This window comes from Ochlerotatus camptorhynchus, unplaced genomic scaffold (genome assembly GCF_037179485.1).
Source record: "Ochlerotatus camptorhynchus isolate MF236.1 unplaced genomic scaffold, CSIRO-AGI_Acam_v1.1 ptg000124l, whole genome shotgun sequence".
Classification (NCBI taxonomy): Eukaryota; Metazoa; Arthropoda; class Insecta; order Diptera; family Culicidae; genus Ochlerotatus; species Ochlerotatus camptorhynchus.
The window spans coordinates 3,691,444-3,715,306 of record NW_027040614.1 but is presented as its reverse complement, the minus strand read 5'-3'; the positions used below and the strand labels follow the sequence as shown (position 1 = coordinate 3,715,306).

At 42.4% G+C, this 23,863-nt stretch overlaps 1 protein-coding gene across 1 annotated transcript in view; it reads right to left on the bottom strand.

Moving 5' to 3' along the window:
- Positions 1 to 18,379: 18,379 nt before the first annotated feature.
- Positions 18,380 to 23,863, bottom strand: part of LOC135700004 (ras-related protein Ral-a) — a 28,416-nt gene continuing 22,932 nt past the window's right edge. The window contains exon 4 of the mRNA XM_065220363.1: positions 18,380 to 18,955. Coding sequence (XP_065076435.1) covers positions 18,839 to 18,955 — 117 coding nt within the window. The 3' untranslated portion in view covers positions 18,380 to 18,838. The remainder of the gene's footprint in view (positions 18,956 to 23,863) is intronic.

Genomic DNA, 23,863 nt, shown 5'->3' with positions numbered 1-23,863 from the left:
CACTGAACTGTCAAAAAGGTTCAGCCGTTTAACACTGAGTTCATTTGTGACGTCACGCTGCAAAACCTAATTCCGTTTGCCAAGCAGATCACAATTAGGTTCTGCAGCGTGACGTCATAAATGAACTCAGTGTTAATCGGCTGAACCTTTTTGACAGTTCAGTGGTACTGTTTACAAGCACTTAGTCGTTTTTCGAAAAAAAATTTCTAAAATTTCTGAATTACAACTTGAAAATTGTCGAGGAACAGCGCGTTGCAAGGATGTTGCTCGTAAACATTGCAGAAATGCTGTTTACATCTCACTGCAGTCTGAAAAATTATCGAGAAAATCCACCCAAGAAAAAATCGACTAAGTCCACGTAAACAGTACCACTGAACTGTCATCAGATTGAGGTTAACCCCGACGGTGCAAAACCTAATTAGGTTCTGCAGCGTGACGTCACAAATGAACTCAGTGTTAATAGGCTGAACCTTTTTGACAGTTCAGTGGTACTGTTTACAAGCACTTAGTCGTTTTTCGAAAAAACAAATTCTAAAATTTCTGAATTTTAACTTGATAATTAGGTTCTGCAGCGTGACGTCACAAATGAACTCAGTGTTAAACGGCTGAACCTTTTTGACAGTTCAGTGGTACTGTTTACAAGCACTTAGTCGTTTTTCGAAAAAAATATATTTTAAAATTTCCGAATTTTAACTTGAAAATTGTTGAGGAAATGCGTGGTGAAAAGATGTTGCTCGTGGACATTGCAAAAGTGTGGTTTACAGCTCACTGCAATCTGAAAAATGATCCAGAAAATCTACCCAAGAAAAAATCGACTAAGTCCACTTAAACAGTACCACTGAACTGTCATCAGATTGAGGTTAACCCCGACGGTGCAAAACCTAATTGTCGAGGAACAGCGCGGTGAAAGGATGTTGCTCGTGGACAATGCAGAAGTGTGGTTTACATCTCACTGCAGTCTGAAAAATTATCGAGAAAATCCACCCAAGAAAAAATCGACTAAGTCCACGTAAACAGTACAACTGAACTGTCATCAGATTGAGGTTAACCCCGACGGTGCAAAACCTAATTAGGTTCTGCAGCGTGACGTCACAAATGAACTCAGTGTTAATAGGCTGAACCTTTTTGACAGTTCAGTGGTACTGTTTACAAGCACTTAGTCGTTTTTTCAAAAAAACAAATTCTAAAATTTCTGAATTTTAACTTGAAATTGTCGAGGAACAGCGCGGTGAAAGGATGTTGCTCGTGGACATTGCAGAAGTGTGGTTTACATCTCACTGCAGTCTGAAAAATTATCGAGAAAATCTACCCAAGAAAAAAACGACTAAGTCCACGTAAACAGTACCACTGAACTGTCATCAGATTGAGGTTAACCCCGACGGTGCAAAACCTAATTAGGTTCTGCAGCGTGACGTCACGAATGAACTCAGTGTTAAACGGCTGAACTTTTTTGACAGTTCAGTGGTACTGTTTACAAGCACTTAGTCGTTTTTTCGAAAAAAAATTTCTAAAGTTTCTGAATTTTAACTTGAAAATTGTCGAGGAACAGCGCGTTGCAAGGATGTTGCTCGTGAACATTGCAGAAATGCTGTTTACATCTCACTGCAGTCTGAAAAATTATCGAGAAAATCCACCCAAGAAAAAATCGACTAAGTCCACGTAAACAGTACAACTGAACTGTCATCAGATTGAGGTTAACCCCGACGGTGCAAAACCTAATAGGTCGTATGAATAAAAGCGTTTACTTTACTTTTCCCGTAAGAAAAGCACGGGAAAGTAAAGTCAACTCTTTTTATTCATACGGCCCAATGAACACATTTTCATGAACAGAATTCCACACGGTGAATGAGAACAACCCAAAGTTAAGTTTAGTTCACTCATAATCGCCAAAAGTGCAGGAACTCAGCGATGAGTAAAATTTGTCTCATGGTTTCCTGTGGAAAACCTAAAAAATCTGCCGGAAAATGAGGAAATTGACGAAAATTTTATTCCGTCTCGGAGTAGTACCAATAGACTGAGTGAATCCAATCTTTACTTTTCTCAAATTCAGGAATTTTCCCCTGGAAAAACCTGGGAAAACATGAGACAAATTTTACTCATCGCTGAGTTCCTGTACTTTTGGCGATTATGAGTGAACTAAACTCAAATTTGGGGCGTTCTCATTCGCCGTATAGTTTAGAAACCTCGATGAACATTTCAAATGGACCGGTAATATCAATGAGCTGTATTACCGAGGTGAAGCAGTCGGTTAAGTTGTGTGAGTAAAATCCCTGTACGATACATGCAATTAGTGACGTCATTAATTGCGTTTACGTTGATTTTTTTGATTACTAATACAACCATATTTCACGATCTGCTTCACCTCTCTCTGTAGCTCATTGCGGTAATATCATCGGGTTAAATCCCGATCAATAATGTCCGGCTGGTTGAATGTCTGAAAATAGCGTCCCTGTTTGGATGATCTGCAAAATATTTGCTTTAAGTCGCGTTGATTAACTCTGATGTCGACATCAAAGCAGCCGGACATTCTTGACCGAGATTTAATCCTAAGATAATAACGGGTGGAGCCTATCACCATAGCACTGTTGTCTAAAGTCTAATCCAAGGTGGCTACATATAGGTGTTCTAATGTGTCAAATTCATGATTCATGATTTTTGTATGGGACAGCAACCGAGTTTGTTTACAATTTGCTCTAAAACCGCACTTTTCCCCCCCGCGACCTCCTCGCCTATATAGTGACAAAGCTGTATCACCATTTATATACCCACCATGGTCTAATCCTGGACCACTGTGGAGAGCTTCGATATTGGGACGTAATACGTAATAGTAACTCAAACAAAGTAACTGGACAGCATTCAAGCGAGTGCTCCGGTTTCTCAAGGGTATCAAGGATTGGAAGCTGAAACTTGGTGACGGAAATTTTGAAGTTCTGCAAACTTTCTCCAAAGGTTGATACGCCGGAAACATGGACACACGGAAACGAAACTCGATGACCGCAGTAGGGGCTGTCCCTAATAAACGTGTACCATATACTGACGATATCTTAGATGGTGCGACCATTCCACATAAAATTGGGATGATATACCGAATTGGTGGTTAGGCGCATCTTATGGTTATTGTTTATGCGGGGTATCATGGACAAGTAAACGTCAGATTGCCCAAGTTTTTCGTAGATAGATGCCGAGTTTGTGGCACTTGACGAGGCTTGCCAACCCGCATAAACGCGAACCATAAATTGACCTTACCAAAAATGGTTAAAAATTGTTTATAATCCCTGCTAAACTTCAACTGAAATGGTTATGGAACTTTACAAGAACGTTTAATGATAAAGTTTTAACCTTATGTATTATGGTTTTTTGGAAGCGGACCTTACAAATAATCCCCCTTATTCTGCGAGTCACGTGACTCTCTGTCACCAGTGAGGTGACAATTGTCACCGGTGAGGTGACAATTGTCACCTCGTGTGAGGTGACTCTCCATGTAAATCAAATGGAGAGTCACCTAACACGAGGTGACTATTGTCACCTCACCGGTGAGAGAGAGTCACGTGACTCGCATAATAGGGGGGAATGAGTTGTTAAGAACCATTACCATTCAAAATTCTTGTTTTCTCCATACATTTTCGGAAAGAAAACTATACTAAAACCTTTTAACTTATGGTTTGAGAACATTAATGGTAATGGTTATGGTAACCAGTAAGGTCCATGAATGGTTTTGTAACATCGATCAACTTTATGTGGAATATATCGCGAATTGGTTGCCTGTAAATTACTGATTACCAATTCACGATACATTTCACGTAAAGTTGAGCGATAATACAAAACCATTAATGGACCTTACTGACTACCATAACCATAACCATTAATGTTCTCAAACCATAAGTAAAAACGTTCTAATATAGTTCTCTTTCCGATAATGTATGGAGAAAACAAGAATTTGGAATGGTAATGGTTCTTAACAACCCATTATTTGTAAGGTCCGCTTCCAAAAAACCATAATACATAAGGTTAAAACTTTATCACACAAACGTTCATGTAAAGTTCCATAACCATTTCAGTTGAAGTTTAGCAGGGATTATAAACAATTTATAACCATTATCGGTAAGGTCATGTGATGGTTCGCGTTTATGCGGGTAGCGTGCTTTGGTCAGAAAATTTATTGTTTTTCATTGGTCATTGATGTCGGTTTGTCGGTGGTTTTATCAGTGGGCAGGAGCTCAAGGTCTCCCAGTGTTGGTGAGTTCTTTGCCGTTAATGTTCACGAAAAGTTCACAATTTTGCCATTGAAACAACTTACGTCCCGGAACCGCTTAGTCCCAGAAGGGAACCAGCCTTAGCCCCGGCAGCTCCTGGGGTGGGTACTCAAGGCCTCTTTTGGTTCCGGGTCTCAGGGCGTTTTTGCGTGGGGAAGCTTTCGGATTGTGGGGATGTTCTAACCAACTATAAAAGTAGAATTTACCTTACCTTTATTTGTTAGGCGAACCAATACGATGAGCTTGGTATTGCCTAGATGATGGCGACCAGTTAGTGACAGCAGGATGTTGGCGGTCAGATGGCGGCAGCCCAATACCGTATGGTCGCAGCCGAAGGGAAGCACCCCTATGTTGGTAGCCCGATGGCTGCGGCTCAATGGCGGCGGCAGAATAGAATCAGTCTGAAGGCGGTGGCCTGTTTGCGACAGCCAGCCGGATAAAGTTGACCAGATGGCGATGGCCCAGCCCACTGGCAGGCGCGTATGCAACATGTTATACCGTGCCCGCTGTCGCCCAGCACAGCGATTTGAGCCCGGGACATGTTGCCTACTGTCAAACGCTGCTGTTGGTATAGGCCTTGTCACTGGCCTGCGATGGCCAGATAGTGACTCTCTGATGGCGGTGGCCGGATGACGGTGGCCGGATGGTGGTGGCTGGATGGCGGTGGCTGGATGGCGGTGGCCTGCTGGCGGTGGCCTGATGGCGGCTTGCGGATCATGATTTGATAGTCGCTGTCTGATGGCGTCGTTCCGTCATGAGACCAACGATGATTATCTTCCTGCAGTGACGCGAACCTCGTGCTTCGCATATCACGTCCACTTCCGTCTCTACCATTTTTCCACCGCACGTCTGCCTAGAGGCATCGCTACACACCAACTCCTTCGAACTCTCTATCCTCCTCACCATCCACCCATAGTCACACTCACACCACTCAGCTCTCTCGTTCGCTACCCCATTTCCTTTCCAATTACTGTATAGCTGACTTCACTCATCACCCACAATCGTTATCGGTGCTACCGTTTGCAATTCAAATTTGAAGTTTGCTGAACAAATTGTGTCCTACGTTCCCACACACACTAAAAATACAAAATCAGTGCTAACATTTGAAAACGGCACAAAAACCATTTGTAAACAAATGGTTTGTGGGCCCTTTACTCACTACTTGAAGTACACCCACGCGACACAACAGCAACATCGGGTAGGGGAAATTTTCCCCTTCCTGACGATGCTGTTGGTTTGCGTGGGCGTTCTTCGGGTAGCGAGTAAAGGGCCCACAAACCATTTGTTTACACATGGCTTTTGTGCCGTTTTCAAATGTTAGCACTGAAATGTTACCATTTAGGATGGTAATACCATAGAGGTAACTCTAAGACTAGTAGGTCCCGAAGAAAATCATTATTATTTTTGGCTCACTCAGTACCAGAACAACGGTCCCAAGCAGTCCCAAGCTATTTCACTCACCCCTGCATGTTCTGCATAAATCCACACACCCCTGATGTTATCTGTCAAACTTTCATAGCGAATCAAAACAAACATAGTGTAGTAATAGAATTTCAACTAGAATAGGGTACGTTAATCGTTTGCTTGGGACCAATAGGCTACTAAAGTGGTGAGCCAATTTAAAATCGTTAGTTTCGTATTGATTGTTGGTAATACCAACAATCAATACGAAACTAGCGATTTTAAATTGGCTCACTACTTGACTAGCCTATTAGTCCCAAGCAAGTCGATAAACGTACCCCATTCTTGTCAAAATTCTAGTACTACACAATGTTTGTTTTGATTCGCTATGAAATTTTGACAGATAAAATGAGGGGTTCGTAGATTTTCCTATGTTTCGAGGGGTGAATCGACTAGCTTGGGACCGAAGATAGTACCAGAGCTGAGCCAAAAAGTAGAGCTCGTTTGTTCGGGACCTACTAGTCTTAGAGTTACCTCTATGGTAATACCATAGAGGTAACTCTAAGACAAGTAGGTCCCGAAAAAACGTGCTCAACTTTTTGGCTCACCTCTGGTACTATCTTCGGTCCCAAGCTTGTCGAATCACCCCTCGAAACATAGGAAAAACCAATAACCCCTCATTTTATCTGTCAAACTTTCATAGCGAATCAAAACAAACATTGCGTAGTACTAGAATTTCGACTAGAATAGGGTACGTTAATCGTTTGCTTGGGACCAATAGGCTACTAAAGTGGTGAACCAATTTAAAATCGTTAGTTTCGTATTGATTGTTGGTAATACCATACAGAAATTCAAAACAAAAAATTGTATGGGCGGATTCGGACGACCGGAAGGTGTATGCTGGTCACAAATGCCGTGCCAAACTGATTTCCTATGCAATTAATCAACCTTTGATGTGAATTTCGCTAATAAACACGAGGAATGTGGTAAGATTTGAACACTGCTTACCCTGCATCCGTTCATCCAGGAATTCGAAAAACCTCCGGGGGGAAGTGGTCGGAACATAAATGTTCGCGATTGAAGCGAACGTAATGTGTTGTAGAAGTAGTAGTAGTTGTTGTTTTGTGTAATCGCCCTAACCACTTACCCAATCCTTTAAAACTCTACTAACCCCGAGGCGACCGCGGGTAATCGGTTTCCGAAACTAACCCTAATGTGCTACATGTGTAATTTGTATCAAGACCCTGAAAACAAGCTTTGATCATTTCCTTACGCTGCCACTGGCTTGGCACGAGGATGCAAGCAGCAGCACCGACCGAGCGACGAGCGACCGACCGACCACAAACCAACGAACGTGCAGCGAGTGCTGATTGGTTCTGAATGAAGGAGAAATGAATGAATGCAATATCAAGAAGAAGAAAGCCAAACACATTTAAAGCGACGCATTTTGCGCGTCGCGATCATACAGTCCACAAGCTTTGTAAAGCAAACACCGAAATATAGCGCCGTTGAAAGTTTTAATTCTCGTTTTTCCTCCTTGGACAAGCCGAAGCCAAAACAGTCCTTTTCAGGGCTATGAGTTGAATTGAATTTCAGTCGAGCTTTTCGTTGTGTTCCTGTTGGCATTCCCACAGGGGGAATTGGCCAAATCAGCTGGAATCCTCCGAGCCGAGGATTGCCACACCATCTCCAGTGTCCGTGATCGGACATTTTTGGTCCTTCGAGCCGGATCCGTGTGATCCCATCCGTTTCTGTTGCAACCGCAACAGCGTTTCGACAATCTGACGATTGTCGAAAACTTCCTGCCTTTCGTCGCTGTGATCAGCCAATCGGATTTCCTGCTACCTCACGAAAAGCTCGCAGAGTTTTGTTTTAGAATTTTCTTGTGGCTTGGCTAAAAGGAAAACCGCAAGTTTCTTCGAAAGTACAGTCGCGAGTGAAATCGAACCTGTTCGTCGTCGCGTGTGCAAAACAAAACGTACGCGAACGTCTTACGTCGTGTGCAAGTGGTGGAACGTGTTTATTCCTGTCCGTTCCTGCCTACCGTTGTGCAGGTGATCGCTGTGCTTGATGCCAATTCAACACACACCTGTGAAGAACGAAAAGGAGAAGATGGCTGAAGTGAAGACTCTTGTTCACCTTCGTGGGCAAGCGAAGGCCAAAGTGACGAGGATCCGGAAGGCCGTTGAAGAAGCATCTGGAGCTCGAGCAAGGCAATTGAGTATGGTGCAGCTGAAAGTCTTCACACGCAATTTGGAAACGCACTACCAGGAGTATTGTGATATTCATCGGCAAATCGTCGCTTTGACTCCCGCCGAAAAACTAGTGGACCAGGATGAAACGTACATCCTATTCGAAGACCAACACAACGAGGCTTGCATGTTGGTCGAAACATTAATCCAGTCGATGACCGAGCCGCAACCTCGTCCGATGCCATCGTCCCAGCGAGAAGGGATTCCTCGCATCATCGTACAGCAGCAACCACTCAAGGCTCCCATTCCCACCTTCGATGGGAAACCCGAGAACTGGCCACGTTTCAAGGCCATGTTTCTCGACGTCATGAGAACATCCACCGATTCCGACGCCATCAAACTTTACCACCTTGATAAAGCGTTGATTGGTAATGCCGCTGGAATCATCGACGTCTGCACCTTGAACGAGAATAATTATGCCGGAGCATGGGAGCTGCTGGAAGAACGTTTTGAAAACAAGCGGCTCATCGTAGACACACACATCCTGGGGCTGCTTAGCCTGAAGAAAATGAACCGAACAAGTGCCAAGGATCTTCGGGAATTAGTCGACGAAGTATCCCGACACATCGATGGATTGAAGCTCATGGAGGAAGTGATGAACGGTATGTCGGAGCGTTTCGTTGTCAACCTCTTGGCAACAGCTCTGGATGCCAAAACCCGGATGGAATGGGAATCAACCGTTCCCCACAAGCAAATTCCCACGTACAAGGACACGATGGAGTTCTTAAAGAAGCGCTGCGCAATCCTGGAGCGGTGCGAGGGTGCGATCGTGAAGCCGCCCGTTACGAAGCCATATGTAACAAGCAAGAATCAAGTGAAGAGCATCTCTACCAAAGCTTTTGCTGTCACCGGAAAGGAGTCCTGTGACGTGTGTGGAGCTGGAGCCCACCCGAACTTCAAGTGCGAGATCTTCCGAGCGATGACCGTCGTGCAACGCCAAGCCAAGGTAAGAGAGATCAAAGCTTGTTTTAATTGTTTGAAAGTGGGTCATTTAAGTAATTCGTGTACATCGTCATATACGTGTTCTAAATGCAAGGGTAGACACCATACCCTTCTGCATAGGGATAAACCGGTTTTCCAGTCTACCTCGAAATCCAATGTCTCGAACGCTGAATCCCAGTCTGTTTCTGAGGTTTCACAGTCAATTTCGAAGTCTCAACCTTTTCCTGATGTTTCGCAGTCTGTCTTGAAATCGAATGTCCCAAATGTGCAATATCAATCTGTTCCCAAGGAATCCCAGTCCAATAGTGCAGTCTCGCGTTCACTGAAACAAACCCCACGTCTGAGTCATAGTTTGTTGATGACCGCTAGGGTTCAGATTAAGGATTCGGATGGAAATCTGAAATACTGTCGAGCATTTTTGGATTGTGGTTCCCAGGCTCACCTTACTTCTCGTAGTCTGGTTAAGTCTTTGAATCTACCCCGTTTCTCTACTAACGTTGAGGTAGTCGGAGCAAATGGTCAGCGTTCAACGCTATCTGAGATGGTTAGAATTGAGATACGTTCTTGTAATTCTAACTATGCTGCGCAACTTGAGTGTCTTGTTGCTGACAAAGTTACTGGCCCTATGCCATCTGTTACATTTGATATAAGGAAGTGGAACATCCCTCCGAATCTTCCACTTGCAGATCCTGAATTTCATATTCCTGGTGAAATTGACTTGCTGATTGGAATTCAGTTGTTTTTCAAATTATTGCTGCCAGGTCAAGTCAAGATGGCTGATGAACTTCCAATCCTCCAAGAAACTCGGCTTGGATGGGTTGTTGCTGGTTCTATCGAAGAGTCTCATGTTGCACAACATTGTTACTCTGTGGGTCTGCAAAGTCTTGCTGATTCTATGGAAAGGTTTTGGTCGATTGAATCCGTGGATTCATGTAATCCTCTCACCAATGAAGAACAGTTGTGCGAAGAAATTTTCTGCTCCACAACCCATCGCGACCAGAATGGTCGTTACATTGTTCAGTTGCCCCTGAAAGATTCTATTCATCGGGTAGAAGACAATCGTTCGATTGCTCTTCGTCGATTCTTCATGCTGGAACAACGGTTCCTGAAAAACCCTGAGCTGAAAAAACAATATGCAGAGTTCATCAATGAGTACAAATCCCTCGGTCACTGTATTCAGATTGATGAGTCTCAAGATCCTCCAAAGCTTTTGAAGTATTATGTCCCTCACCATGCGGTTTTGAAGCCTACGAGCTCTTCAACGAAGCTCAGAGTTGTGTTTGATGCTTCATCGAAGGGTAATGGACCTTCCCTGAATGATGCTTTGATGATCGGACCAGTGGTCCAAGATGATATCTTCTCGATCAACCTGCGTTTTCGTAAGCATCGGTTCGCCTTCGCTGCTGACGTTAGTAAAATGTACCGGCAAATAGCACTTGCCAGAATCCACACTTCTTTGCTTCGAATTTTCTGGAGAGAAAATCCAAATGATCCCTTACAAGTTTTGGAATTAACGACAGTTACCTATGGTACATCTTCTGCGCCATTCTTAGCCACAAGGGCACTTCAGCAGCTTGCTATTGATGATGGTGATCAATTTCCGATTGCAGCCAAGATCGTTCTTGAAGATTTTTATGTTGATGATGTTCTGTCTGGGTCTGAAACCATAGAAGGGGCCATCCAATGTCGTCTCGAGCTCACGGAGCTACTCCGAAAAGGGGGATTTCCCATTCATAAGTGGTGTGCGAATGACTCAGCAATTTTGGAGTCAGTTCCAGAAGAAGAAAGGGAAAGGTTCTTGTCTTTTGAAGATGCGAATATTAACCAGGCCATCAAGACACTTGGACTTCTTTGGGATCCGACTGAGGATATATACCGATTCCACGTGGAGCTACCAAGTCTTTCCAACTCTCCTCCTACCAAACGGAATGTTCTCTCGCAGATCTCTAAACTATTTGATCCCCTTGGTCTTGTGTCACCTGTAATAATAGTTGCTAAGGTGATAATGCAGCAAATCTGGATGAGTAAGCTGAATTGGGATGATGTTTTGGATGGTCAGTTGATGCAAAATTGGACCATATTTCGTGATTCTCTAAATCACATCCACCAAATAAAAATTCCCCGGTATATGTGTGCCCCTGATGATGTTTATGTTGAAGTTCATGGCTTTGCCGACGCTTCTGCCTATGCGTATGGAGCATGTCTTTATATCCGAACCGTAACCCATGATGGGGTAAAGGTATCTCTTGTCTGTAGTAAGTCGAAGGTCATTCCAATCAAAGGATTGACGATTCCCCGATCCGAACTGTGTGCTGCATTGTTGCTAATCAGATTGGCCATGAAGGTTCTTCCGGCAATTAAGATGAACTTCCACTCAATCCATTATTGGTCGGATAGTCAGATCGTTCTTTCATGGTTAAAAAAGCCTCTATCTCAACTTGACGTTTTTGTTCGCAATCGAGTTGCAGAAATTGTTGATCATTCTGTTGATGCTAATTGGAATTACATCAAGTCGTCCGAAAACCCAGCTGATGTTGTCAGTCGTGGTCAACCCTCCCAACTCCTTGCCTCGAACGAACTTTGGTGGAACGGACCTCCGTTTCTGCGAAGTCATAGCTATCAGATTGTTGAGCTTAATCCTCTTCCCGATGATGAACTACCGGAATTGAAACCAGTAACCGCGTCTACTGCCGTTCTTGTTCCTGAAACCCTCCCAGTTATGACTGCCTTTAGTTCATTCCGAAAGCTTCAGCGAGTGATTGGATATGTCAGGAGATTTGTTGTGAATGCAAGGTCTCCCAAATCGGAACGCATCACTTCGGAATACCTAACTGTGCGAGAGTTGAAAGAGTCATTGAATTTGATTGTTAAGTATATTCAAGGAGTCGCATTTTCTGACGAAATTCGTCGGCTTGAATCAGGTGAACCTTTGCGTCGACTCAGTAGTCTGAATGTTATTATGAATGATGGTGTGTTGAGAGTGGGTGGAAGACTGAAGCATTCATGTTTATCATATGGTTCAAAGCACCAAGCCGTACTCCCTGACAAAAACCCAATTGTCGAATCGTTGCTAAGAGCAATGCACTGCGAAATGTTGCACATTGGTCCGTCTGGTCTCATTTCGTTGGTCCGCCAGAGATTCTGGCTTCTGAATGCTCGTTCTGTTGTCAGGAAAATCATCCGGTCTTGTGTTACATGTTTCCGATCCAATCCGAGGTTGCTTCAGCCATGTATGGGCGATCTACCTGAGGTTAGAGTCGTTCCAGCTCCACCTTTCTCGAAATCAGGAGTTGATTTCGCAGGGCCAGTTTTCATTCGCCAAGGCAGTAGGAAACCTGTTCTAGTGAAGGCTTACATTTGTCTTTTTATTTGTATGACCACCAAGGCCATACACTTGGAATTGGTATCGGATTTGTCTGCTTCATCCTTTGTTGCAGCACTTCATCGTTTTGTTGCTCGACGAGGTCTCATCGAGGAACTGTTCTCGGACAACGGGACAAATTTTGTAGGAGCCAAATCTGATCTGCACGATTTGTTCCAGTTGTTCAAAAGTGATCAACTGCATGGACAGTTGAATGAGTTCTGTCAGGTTCGGGAGATAAAATGGACTTTTATTCCACCCAGGGCGCCCAATTTTGGGGGGTTGTGGGAAGCTGGAGTAAAGAGTACCAAAACACACCTTAAAAAAGTTCTTCGTGATGCTTCGCTGACGTTTGAGGAGTATTACACTGTGCTCACACAGATCGAGGCGATCCTTAACTCCCGACCACTGTTTCCGTCCTCTTCAGATCCCAATGAGCTTGAAGCTGTTACGCCCGGGCATTTCCTCATTGGTCGCCCATTGACTGCTATTCCGGAACCTTCACTTGAAGATGTAAACATTAATAGACTTACACGCTGGCAGCTTGTCCAGCGTATCCGTGACCATTTTTGGAAGCGATGGTCTCGCGAGTATTTGAATACCCTACAAACCCGTCAAAAATGGACAAAGGGTTCCAAGAATGTAACTCCAGGGATGGTAGTATTGTTGAAGGAAGATAACCTTCCACCTCAGGCGTGGAAACTGGCTCGAATTCTGAAGGTCTACCCCGGATCAGATTCAATTGTTAGGGTTGCAGATGTCCAAACCTCTCATGGTATTTTCCGCCGCCCAATCTCGAAGTTGGCCCCTTTACCCTTTGATTCAACCCAGCCCTCTGTTGTTCATCAAGTTCCTCTTTGCCCGGGGGGAGAATGTTCGCGATTGAAGCGAACGTAATGTGTTGTAGAAGTAGTAGTAGTTGTTGTTTTGTGTAATCGCCCTAACCACTTACCCAATCCTTTAAAACTCTACTAACCCCGAGGCGACCGCGGGTAATCGGTTTCCGAAACTAACCCTAATGTGCTACATGTGTAATTTGTATCAAGACCCTGAAAACAAGCTTTGATCATTTCCTTACGCTGCCACTGGCTTGGCACGAGGATGCAAGCAGCAGCACCGACCGAGCGACGAGCGACCGACCGACCACAAACCAACGAACGTGCAGCGAGTGCTGATTGGTTCTGAATGAAGGAGAAATGAATGAATGCAATATCAAGAAGAAGAAAGCCAAACACATTTAAAGCGACGCATTTTGCGCGTCGCGATCATACAGTCCACAAGCTTTGTAAAGCAAACACCGAAATATAGCGCCGTTGAAAGTTTTAATTCTCGTTTTTCCTCCTTGGACAAGCCGAAGCCAAAACAGTCCTTTTCAGGGCTATGAGTTGAATTGAATTTCAGTCGAGCTTTTCGTTGTGTTCCTGTTGGCATTCCCACAGGGGGAATTGGCCAAATCAGCTGGAATCCTCCGAGCCGAGGATTGCCACACCATCTCCAGTGTCCGTGATCGGACAATAAATGTTTCGTTGCACTCAACGTGAGAAGAAAATCTTCTGTAGTTCGGGTTCAGGAAGCATCCTTGGGAAAATTGTGAAAAGATTTTCGCTTGGTAATTCCAACCGGTGGAAACTAACGATTTTAAATTGGCTCACTACTTGACTAGCCTATTGGTTCCAAGCAAATCTATTAACGCACCCCATTCTAGTCGAAATTATAGTACTACCAACAATCAATACGAAACTAACGATTTTAAATTGGCTCACCACTTTAGTAGCCTATTGGTCCCAAGCAAACGATTAACGTACCCTATTCTAGTTGAAATTCTATTACTACACTATGTTTGTTTTGATTCGCTATGAAAGTTTGACAGATAACATCAGGTGTGTGTGGATTCATGCAGATCATGCAGGGGTGAGTGAAATAGCTTGGGACTGCTTGGGACCGTTGTTCTGGTACTGAGTGAGCCAAAAATAATAATGATTTTCTTCGGGACCCAGTGGTCTTAGAGTTACCTCTATGGTACTACCAACAATCAATACGAAACTAACGATTTTAAATTGGCACACTACTTGACTAGCCTATTGGTCCCAAGCAAATCGATTACGTACCCCATTCTAGTCAAAATTCTAGTACTACACTATGTTTGTTTTGATACGCTATGAAAGTTTGACAGATAACATGAGGGGTTCGTGGATTTTCCTATTTTCCGAGGGGTTCATCGATTAGCTAGGGACCGGAGAAATTACCAGAGCTGAACCAAAAAGTTGAGCACGTTTTTTCGGGACCTACTAGTCTTAGAGTTACCTGTATCGTAACTCCTTGTTTATTTGCGCTCCAATGAAACTCGCACAAACAGGCTCACAACAATTTTGACATTTATGTTAAGATGACGTCTGCCGGTCACCGACGTCGATGGGCATCGACACTAGCGCCACCACGATATTGCTAGTATCAAATGTCTATTCAAAATAGCAGTTAAATTTCTTACACACTTAGGAATTTGACTTGGATGTCTGTTATCCGTGATTTTTGTAAACAAACTAACACTTCTTCCTTGTGTGTCACCTTTGATGAAGCTCCTAGGGCTAGTGTTACCTTTTCCAGGTGAGGCAAGCTGAGAAATCTACTTGAGTTATTTATATTTTTGATTTTTGCTTAAGGCTGAAAAAGCAATCCATCATTGGGGTTGCATGGATCATGTTGATATTAACAAACCAATAAATTAATAAATGTACTTGCTGACCCATCTAGCCCCACCTTACCCTATGTATTTGGAGCTTTGAATGTTCAGATAAAACGTTTAATCGTACTGCAGCAAACAGTTACTGTTTCCGGAGGTATAAAATTCATGCTTCGTGGCCTCACAACTGCATCTCAAATGCCTGGCTTCACCGTCAGAAATTCAAATTCGATGGCGTACGTGGTTGAAAGAGCAGGAACGAAAGCACGCGTTGGGTTTGAACCCGGCACCACATTTGCATTGACGGCACCGCCGAAAAATCGTCTCTTCTAGCTTATATTGACTGTTTCTTATGGGAATTTTCGGTGTAGTGAAAGGATAGTACGAAATCCGCCTTGTATACTGATTTAGTCGGGAATGAAGTTGGATGAATTTCGGAAGACTTACATCTTGACGCGGAGACTACTGAAACTGACGAAAAACCGAAGGAAGATGAAGATGAGTGTTCTGATCGAGGTGCACACCAAAAACCAACCGAGGGGGGCGACACATCTAAATCTCAATTCTAGGTGCTCAAATAGTCTAACACTAGCGAATCAATCTTCGAAAAATCTTCACTCATTTCTCGCATCTTCTTGCATCGTGCATCATCTTTTTGTAGGAAATCTTCAGAATCGTCATCAATCTTTATTCTACTTAAAGGGTGATACGGTCAAAATTTGGTCAATATCAACTTGACGTATTTCTTTCAATTTTGCATTTAAAAAACCTGAACACCCCTCATTTTGAAGGTGTGTGTGTGTAGAATGTTGCTCCTATTTTGATTTTGGAATTCACTCTTCAGTTGTCAAAATGCCGTCCAAGCAAGAAGAGCAGCGTATCAAAATTTTGCTCGCGCATCGCGAAAATCCGAGCTACTCGCACGCAAAGTTGGCAAAATCGCTAAAAGTTGCCAAATCAACCGTTACAAATGTAATTAAAGTGTTTGGGGAACGTTTGTCGACAGCCAGGAAGTCTGGATCGGGGGGAAATCGAAAACCGGAAGCCGCTGAGACGACAAAGAGAGTTGCCGGTAGTTTCAAGCGAAACCCTAACCTCTCTCTCCGAGATGCCGCAAATAAGCTGGGTGTATCGTCTACAACCGTGCATCGAGCCAAAAAACGAGCCGGACTATCGACTTACAAGAAGGTAGTGACTCCAAATAAAACATAAACAAAATACGACGGCCAAAGCGCGATCCCGGAGGCTGTACACGACGATGCTGACGAAGTTTGACTGCGTGGTAATGGACGACGAAACCTACGTCAAAGCCGACTACAAGCAGCCTCCGGGACAGGAGTTTTATACGGCAAAAGGAAGGGGAAAGGTAGCAGATGTTTTCAAGCACATGAAACTGTCAAAGTTCGCAAAGAAATATCTGGTTTGGCAAGCCATCTGTACCTGTGGCTTGAAAAGCAGCATTTTCATAGCTTCCGGGACTGTCAACCAAGAAATTTACGTGAAAGAGTGTTTGAATAAACGTCTGCTGCCTTTCCTGAAGAAACACGGTTGTTCCAACAATCAATACGAAACTAACGATTTTAAATTGGCTCACCACTTTAGTAGCCTATTGGTCCCAAGCAAACGATTAACGTACCCTATTCTAGTTGAAATTCTATTACTACACTATGTTTGTTTTGATTCGCTATGAAAGTTTGATAGATAACATCAGGGGTGTGTGGATTCATGCAGAACATGCAGGGGTGAGTGAAATAGCTTGGGACTGCTTGGGACCGTTGTTCTGGTACTGAGTGAGCCAAAAATAATAATGATTTTCTTCGGGACCCAGTGGTCTTAGAGTTACCTCTATGGTTGTTCCGTACTGTTTTGGCCGGATTTGGCATCTTGCCATTACGGTAAAAAGGCCATGGAGTGGTACGCCGCCAACAACGTGCAGGTGGTTCCCAAGGACAAGAACCCTCCGACCCGATTTCACCGATTTACACGCGTTTTCCCTTGACCAAATTTTGACCGTATCACCCTTTACTCAGCGTGCGCGCAGCGAGCCACAGCAAAACACAATCTTCCCTGCATCGTAGATAGAGTCGCCCCCCTCGAAACCAACCTCGCTTTTCGGCACGTCAACGCAAAACCGAAAGAATACGGTTGAACAGACCCCTTAAAATGTAACGGCTTTCGGATTAAGGCGAAACCCCTTCAAGCTCAAATGTCAAATTCATTGTTGTCTTTATTGATTTTTGTGAGAGATTGTTTCTTTCCAGCTTTTCCATAGCAAAAAAAACCTTGCACATTTCTCTTTAAATGTAATTAGCTCGCTTAAACCTGACATAATATCTCTGACTGTTGCTTCCCGGGTAGGGTTTAGATGGTTTTGTTTTGTTTTATTATTTGTTTACTCTTAAACATACGGATGATGATGTGATACCTGTTGTGTATATAATTACTTCGACAACGAATTTTGTTTAATTTGTTCTTGATTTTCCTCCGTCCCACACTTCCTCGGGCACAAGAAGTGAGGTTATGATTTGCATTCGGATTTTTTTTTTCCTTAAGCTTTTAAAGAGCATTTTAAAATCGAAAACTTAAGCATGCAAAGCGATTCTTGCTCCTTGCCTCTCTTTCTCGCTTTAAATGTAGGTATTTGCTCTCGCAGTATAATTTTGTACAACGATTTGAAATAGATCCATAACTTAAAAACGCAAAGTAAATAGAACGCTTGAACTGTCAATGTCCATTCTGTTTTTCGATTTATTGCTTACACAAAGATGACAACAACGACGACGATGACGGGATAAACTAAAAACTAATTACGATGATGATGCACGTGCGGTTCCAGCGAAATATCTGCATATGCGGAGAATATGCATAAGATTTTTATCCTAAGCCTGCAACAAGCCACGCGTTCGTCGCCAATTATTTTTGCTGTGTGTGTGTGTGTGTTGATGTTTCTATAGCAACTGGCAGCAGTGGCGCTTCTCCCGCTTCGGTTGCTGTACCGTCTCCTGGCTCTTCTTCTTGCGATTGGAAATGTCCCGAATCAGGTCGTAGAAAGTCTGACGGGGGTTTGTTTCGTTTTGGTTTTGTGGTTTAAATTTGCAATAATTGTAAAGAAAATAAGGAAAAGGTGAATGTAAACAATGGTATGATGGAGGTGATGGAAATTAAACCCAATATGGCGGACACGAGCTCCCAGGTGCAAACATGGCGGACACCAACAACGATAACATCAACACGTGTACGGTACGGTATTCACACACTCGCAACAACACAGCACAGAATTGACGCAGCGGAGAGAAGGGGGGGGGTGTGGGAGGGGGTTGGGAGGTGCAATACCAGCTCGGTGCTTATTGTTTAGCGATATAAATACAAGCATTAAGTTCGCAATCAACATATGTTTAGCGTGGCAAACCAATAGAGAAATAATGGGGATTATGGAAAACGAAAATAACCAAAACAAGAGCAAAAGCAAAATAAAATGTACACCAATTCGTTTAGCTTAGTTAATATGCATTTCTTCCTAGTTTATTTGTTCGTCTTCTCTCGCCTTAGCATATTTTATAGACCTTGCATTATTTGTAACAAATAATTAGCATTTGCTTGTTTGATAACCTCCTTAATGTTAAGAGAGTGATTTTCCTCATTCTAAATTGATCATTTCGGCTTAACTAGTCATCCTTCTCCGTTCCTTTCTTTCTCTTTCCCTCTCGGTAATGATACGACTTAAACTTAAATAATAATATTTAATAAAAACGTGGAGATTATCTACCGGATGTTTCACTGTTTTGTTCTGCACGTGAGTGTATCTGTGTAGGTGTATGCGTGTGTTGTGTGCTTATGCCAAGTGCTGAGCGCACGCCTTTGTGTGAGTGTGTTTTTTTGCATTCCGCTTTGTTCTGCTTCTTCGTCGCTCTCAGCACACTGCGCGGGGTTCACCAGCTGCTTCCACCTCCTATATCAGCGTACATTTGAGTTTCCTTCGTTTCGATTTGTCTTTGGCGCGACCGTTCGGTGCTTTCGAGTCTTCCGTTTTCCGCGAGCGTATCTCGCGCATCAAGTCGAAGAACACCTATTTGGAAATGAGTGGGGAAAGGGGGGTGGTGTTGGATGTGACGGAGAGACGGAAAAAGCAAACGCGGAAAGTTTCAGCGATAGGGTTAAAAGGGCAGGAGAAAGATAGAGAAAGATGGTACATACAGAATGGGGAATGCTCTTCTTTATACTGGAATGCAATGCGTGCGGTTGCGATGCGGCGGGGGAGTTTACTAATCTCACTCAAGTGTCGTAATCGATTGAAAAGTGATGTCGAAATATTTGAACTGGGTTTCATCAGTCCAGAATTAAAAATAAATATGTTCCAAAACAATTTTGCCGCAACAAAAACGCACGCATTAAATTGGGACCTTAACATAAACATTATTTAACTAAATATACAGCAGTTACAGTTAGGGAACGGAACTTAAAGCTAGCGTTAACACTCCATTCTACCGCTCACAATCGAGTGGCAACGTGTGGAAAATTTCGTTCTTCTTGACATTTGGATCACCGCTCAATTCTAGATAGAGCTGTAATTAGGGCCTAACTGCTTTTGTAAACAATGACTTCTCTTGATGATTTCTAGACAGTCAAGACTCATCTACGCAAATCAACATCCCCATCGGGTAGGGGAAGACGTTCTGTTGGTTTACGTGGGCGTGCCTTGAATTCCTAGAAAACATCGAGAGAAGTCATTGTTTACAAAGGCTGTTACGCCCTAATTCCAGCTCTATCTAGAATTGATTAACAGGTAATTAAATGGTAGAAGGGGCATAATGAGCAACTTGTACTTTAGCCTTAAATTTCTAATTGTTCAGAACAATAGAATTGGTACTAGGTTCAATATCAATATGATATTGTACCTACTACCAATTAATTTGTTTGGAACAATTAGAATTTTAAAGCTAGAGTATAGGATGCTCGTTATGCCCCTCCTACCCCTATTTTTATACAAATCGAGGCCAACACTTTACAGTGTATCGTAAGGTAGAAGTAGTTTTTAAAATAATATCATGTAATTAATACTCTTCACAATAGAGAGGCCTCTAAAGACACCGGGCGGTTACAATAAAGCCAACCAAAGAGACATCCTAGATCTAGTTCGGATTTGTTTGAAACTTTGCGTAATTGATTGTTATTGGAAATGATTCACATTTATGCTCAATTTCGGCCATTTTGGATATCGTAGCAATTTCAATATTATAGGAATTATGATTATAATTTCAGAGAGCTGTAGAAGCAAATCGAAAGGAATTTCTGGAAGCATTCTAGGGGAATTCGCAGCATCTTTCCTTCAAAGTAAATTAACCCTACGGCAACCTTGGCCACATGAAACTACACCCAAAGATTACCTAGGGCTGGAAATCTCTTAAGTGTTGATCAATCAATTAATCAAAGACAAATTTTGACGAGAGCTGCAAGGAAATATGGCTACTAACTCCACAGACGAACAGAAATAAGACATTGAACATTTTTCAGATGGCGGCAGTGTAAAAATGTCAAACGCGCGCCACAGTCGACGCTACTACCAACTAAGACAAATTTAAATTGACCGTTAAATGCGTGATCGATGACAAACATGTAAGAGTTATGTCTGTTTGTCTGTGCTAATTCCATGGAAATCTAAATCTTAAAATAGCTCGAAAAATTCTTTGCATAATGTCATGTTAGTTTGAAGATAGTTTCAAACGAATTTATAAGAATTTTGCGAAGGGGCCGACTCTATCTAAGATGCAGGAAAAAAATTGCTTTGCTGTTGTGCATGCTTCGTAGATAGAAAGAATATCGATGAAGATTTTGAAGGTTTTCTGCAAAAAGATGGAGAGCGATGCGAGTAGATGGATTTAGATGTAAGAGATGAAAAACGATTTTTCGTAGATTAATGCGCTAGCGTATGGTTTTCCGACCATCTGAAATTGAGATTTAGATGTGTCGCACCTCCACAAATTTTGAGGGAATTTCAAGGAGTTTCAGGGAAGGTTTGGTAAGAAATTTTGAACGTATTTCCAATGAAACTGTGAGTTGTGCTCCAAGAAAATCTAACTACATTTCCAAGGGAATACTAAAGAGAATTTCAAGAGAATTCCATGATAGTTCGAAGCAGTGTCTCCTGCCCAGGACATCCCGAGAAATTTGCCTTTGGTTTGGAATCTGGCTAGGAATTTGGTTAAGAATACCGGGAAATAGTTATTTGTTTACAAAAGGCATATGATAGATATGCATTATTACTAAAATTATACTACTAGGAAACCTCAGTAGACAATTCCAGGGGAATTAATTTCCATTAGTTGCCGGAAGAACCTTCTGGGGGAAGTCTGTACTAATGGGAGTTGAAAGGGACTAATGCGATAGCTAGAAAGATACTTTAGATGGTAGTTGGCAGAAACTCTGGAAATTATGAGAAAACATTTTGAGAATAATTCGTAAGAATCTGGAAACCAGATCTGGACTTTGGAGGGATGCCTAGAAGAAACTTTCGTTGATAATCCGAAGGAAGTTGGATGAAATTTCAAAGTGAAGACGGAAGCATTTTTCAGGCAAAGTCAAACAGAACTTCCAGCAATATGGTGAAAAAAATCAGGGGAATTGAATGAAAATTCCGAGAAAAATTGACAAAGCCACAGGGAACTTTCGGAAGAAGTCGGAAGAATTTTCGCGCGGAAGTCAGAAGAAACTTTCGGGAGAGGTTTCAGCCAATTGCAGTGAAAACCAGAAGAACTTTCAGGGTAAAACGAAACAAAAATCAGAGAAAAATTGGGAGAAGTTTCCAGAAAAAGCCACTTCCAGTGGAATTTATAAGAAATTTTCGGATGAAGTCTGAAGAAAGCTATTGATTGCATCCTGGGTCATTCATCGAAAGTAATTAAGGAGAAAATTCTGATGAAAATTATTTCCCGTTTCCCGGGAATTCCATTCCATTGGAAGAGCCACACACTTAAAATTTTTCGCCGAGATTCCAACAGCCGAGCAGTTCTGCAATTTATTTTGCTGAGATTCAGTAAAACATTTGCCGAGACTCAGCTAACAAATAACATTTTGCTGAGATATCAGCTAACAAACAGATATTTTGCAGAGATATCAGCAAAAGCAAATGCCGAGGTAATCGGCTGTTGGAGATTTTACCGAGCTAGATTAAGTGTGCATTGTCTATTTCCTGATTGCGGGGTAGTCAGAAATGGTCGGGAAATGGAAACACTCATTCTAATAGATACACTTAAGGGCATTTTGAGAAAAATTCTGAGGTGAAATCCAAAGAAATTTTGGCAGAAAAGATTTATTTATTTATCGAGGAATATTCCAAGAAAATTATGAAGCGAAATTAAACAAATTCTCGCGACCAGTATTTTTAAGAATGCGAAAATAAATTAAGAGTAAATTTCAAGAAGTCTTCTGAAAGCAATTCCTAAAGAGTTTTACACAGAATTCCTGTTATGGTGAAAATTTCTGGAGAATACCGGACATAATTTATAGATTGTTGGGGTAAATCCTGGAAGTAAAAATAACACTGAAGACTTTTTGGAATGATCCTAAGCAAATCTTTGACAAATTTGCAAAGATATCCAAACAATTAAGAAAATTTACATTGAGCAAATGACGAATCTGAAAACTCGACCTTCTCTGATTAGCATGAAATTTAGTAAAATCGTTTGTTATGGGCAATAACTCAGAGTTCAAAGCTTTAGGATTTCATTTAAAAATCCTCTAATTGTTTGATCAATTCCAGCGATGTTGTCTCATCTGCATCTTATATATCGACTTAGGCTGCCGAGTTAGATTCAATTCGTTGATAAAAGTGACATTTCGAAAATTATTTTCCATGGTCGAATATCCCTGTGTTATCAATCGACCGATATTCGTGCAGAACTCAGCCACGGTTGTCACAATCTAACTTCTTGTCGGTCAGAAATAACCACGCTCGGATAGCAGGATTAATCGATAACTTTCCATCCGTCAAATTTTAAACAATAGTTAAAAAAAATCCGCTAAATGGTTCAGGTCCTTAGGAAGCGTTTTGATTTAATTCGAATAGCTTACCCAAGCAAAGTCCAGCATCAAAATTACAGCAAATCGAAATCAAATTTTGATATCAACATCAAACTGAACTGAACATAATTTGATTTCAGTTTACGCGATTGAGAAATTTAATAACAAATTTTGTTTTCATTTTGCTGTACACTTCGTTTTGTTATCAACAGGAAAAATGTACATGCCGAAAGCTGAGCCCAGCGACCAGCGTTGTGCCGAATGTGCCGAAGTGTGGCAATCAAGTTGTCGGTCTCAATACCACATGAGTTTGGCAACCTTGCAGTTATGACTTTTGAGATTGTTTGTTTACCTTGTCACGTTCTTACAAGGGTAATCACTGTGCCTGTCCTGTTTATAAGTAAAACGAGCATCAAATAACACGCATGTGAGTCTTTTTTTGAAGAACATTCATTCCTCTTGGTTCAACGATGCCAAACGATTGAGAAGATCGGCAAGCACTAAATCGTCGGCCACTGCTGGAACTGTTAGCCAGTATACGCTGACCGTTGCCAACCTCGAAGTTCTGCACCTCCACGGGAAGGAGAAGGGTGACTGATGCCAGAATTTGTCCACCCATGAGAAAAAAGTTCTGGTAGACGTTCACCGAATCTTGTATCATAAGAACTCAACCGGCAAGTTGAAGATGTGCCTCTACATTATCATCATGCTACTCGGGCAATCAGGAAGGATTCGACCTACCGACCCACCGGCGACAGTAGAAGCAGCAATAGACCTTCAGTAGCTTCTTAATGTCAGCAGTCGCTGTTGGGTACTGAATTCGTCTAACTGAGCTATACATTTTTGGTGAGACTTTGAACTTTTGAACACCCTAATAAATAAACAGGAGACCCAAACCGCTGAGATTGTACATTAACGAACTAGTGTTGCTCTCCTTCGTCTTTCTCATGGCTCTCAG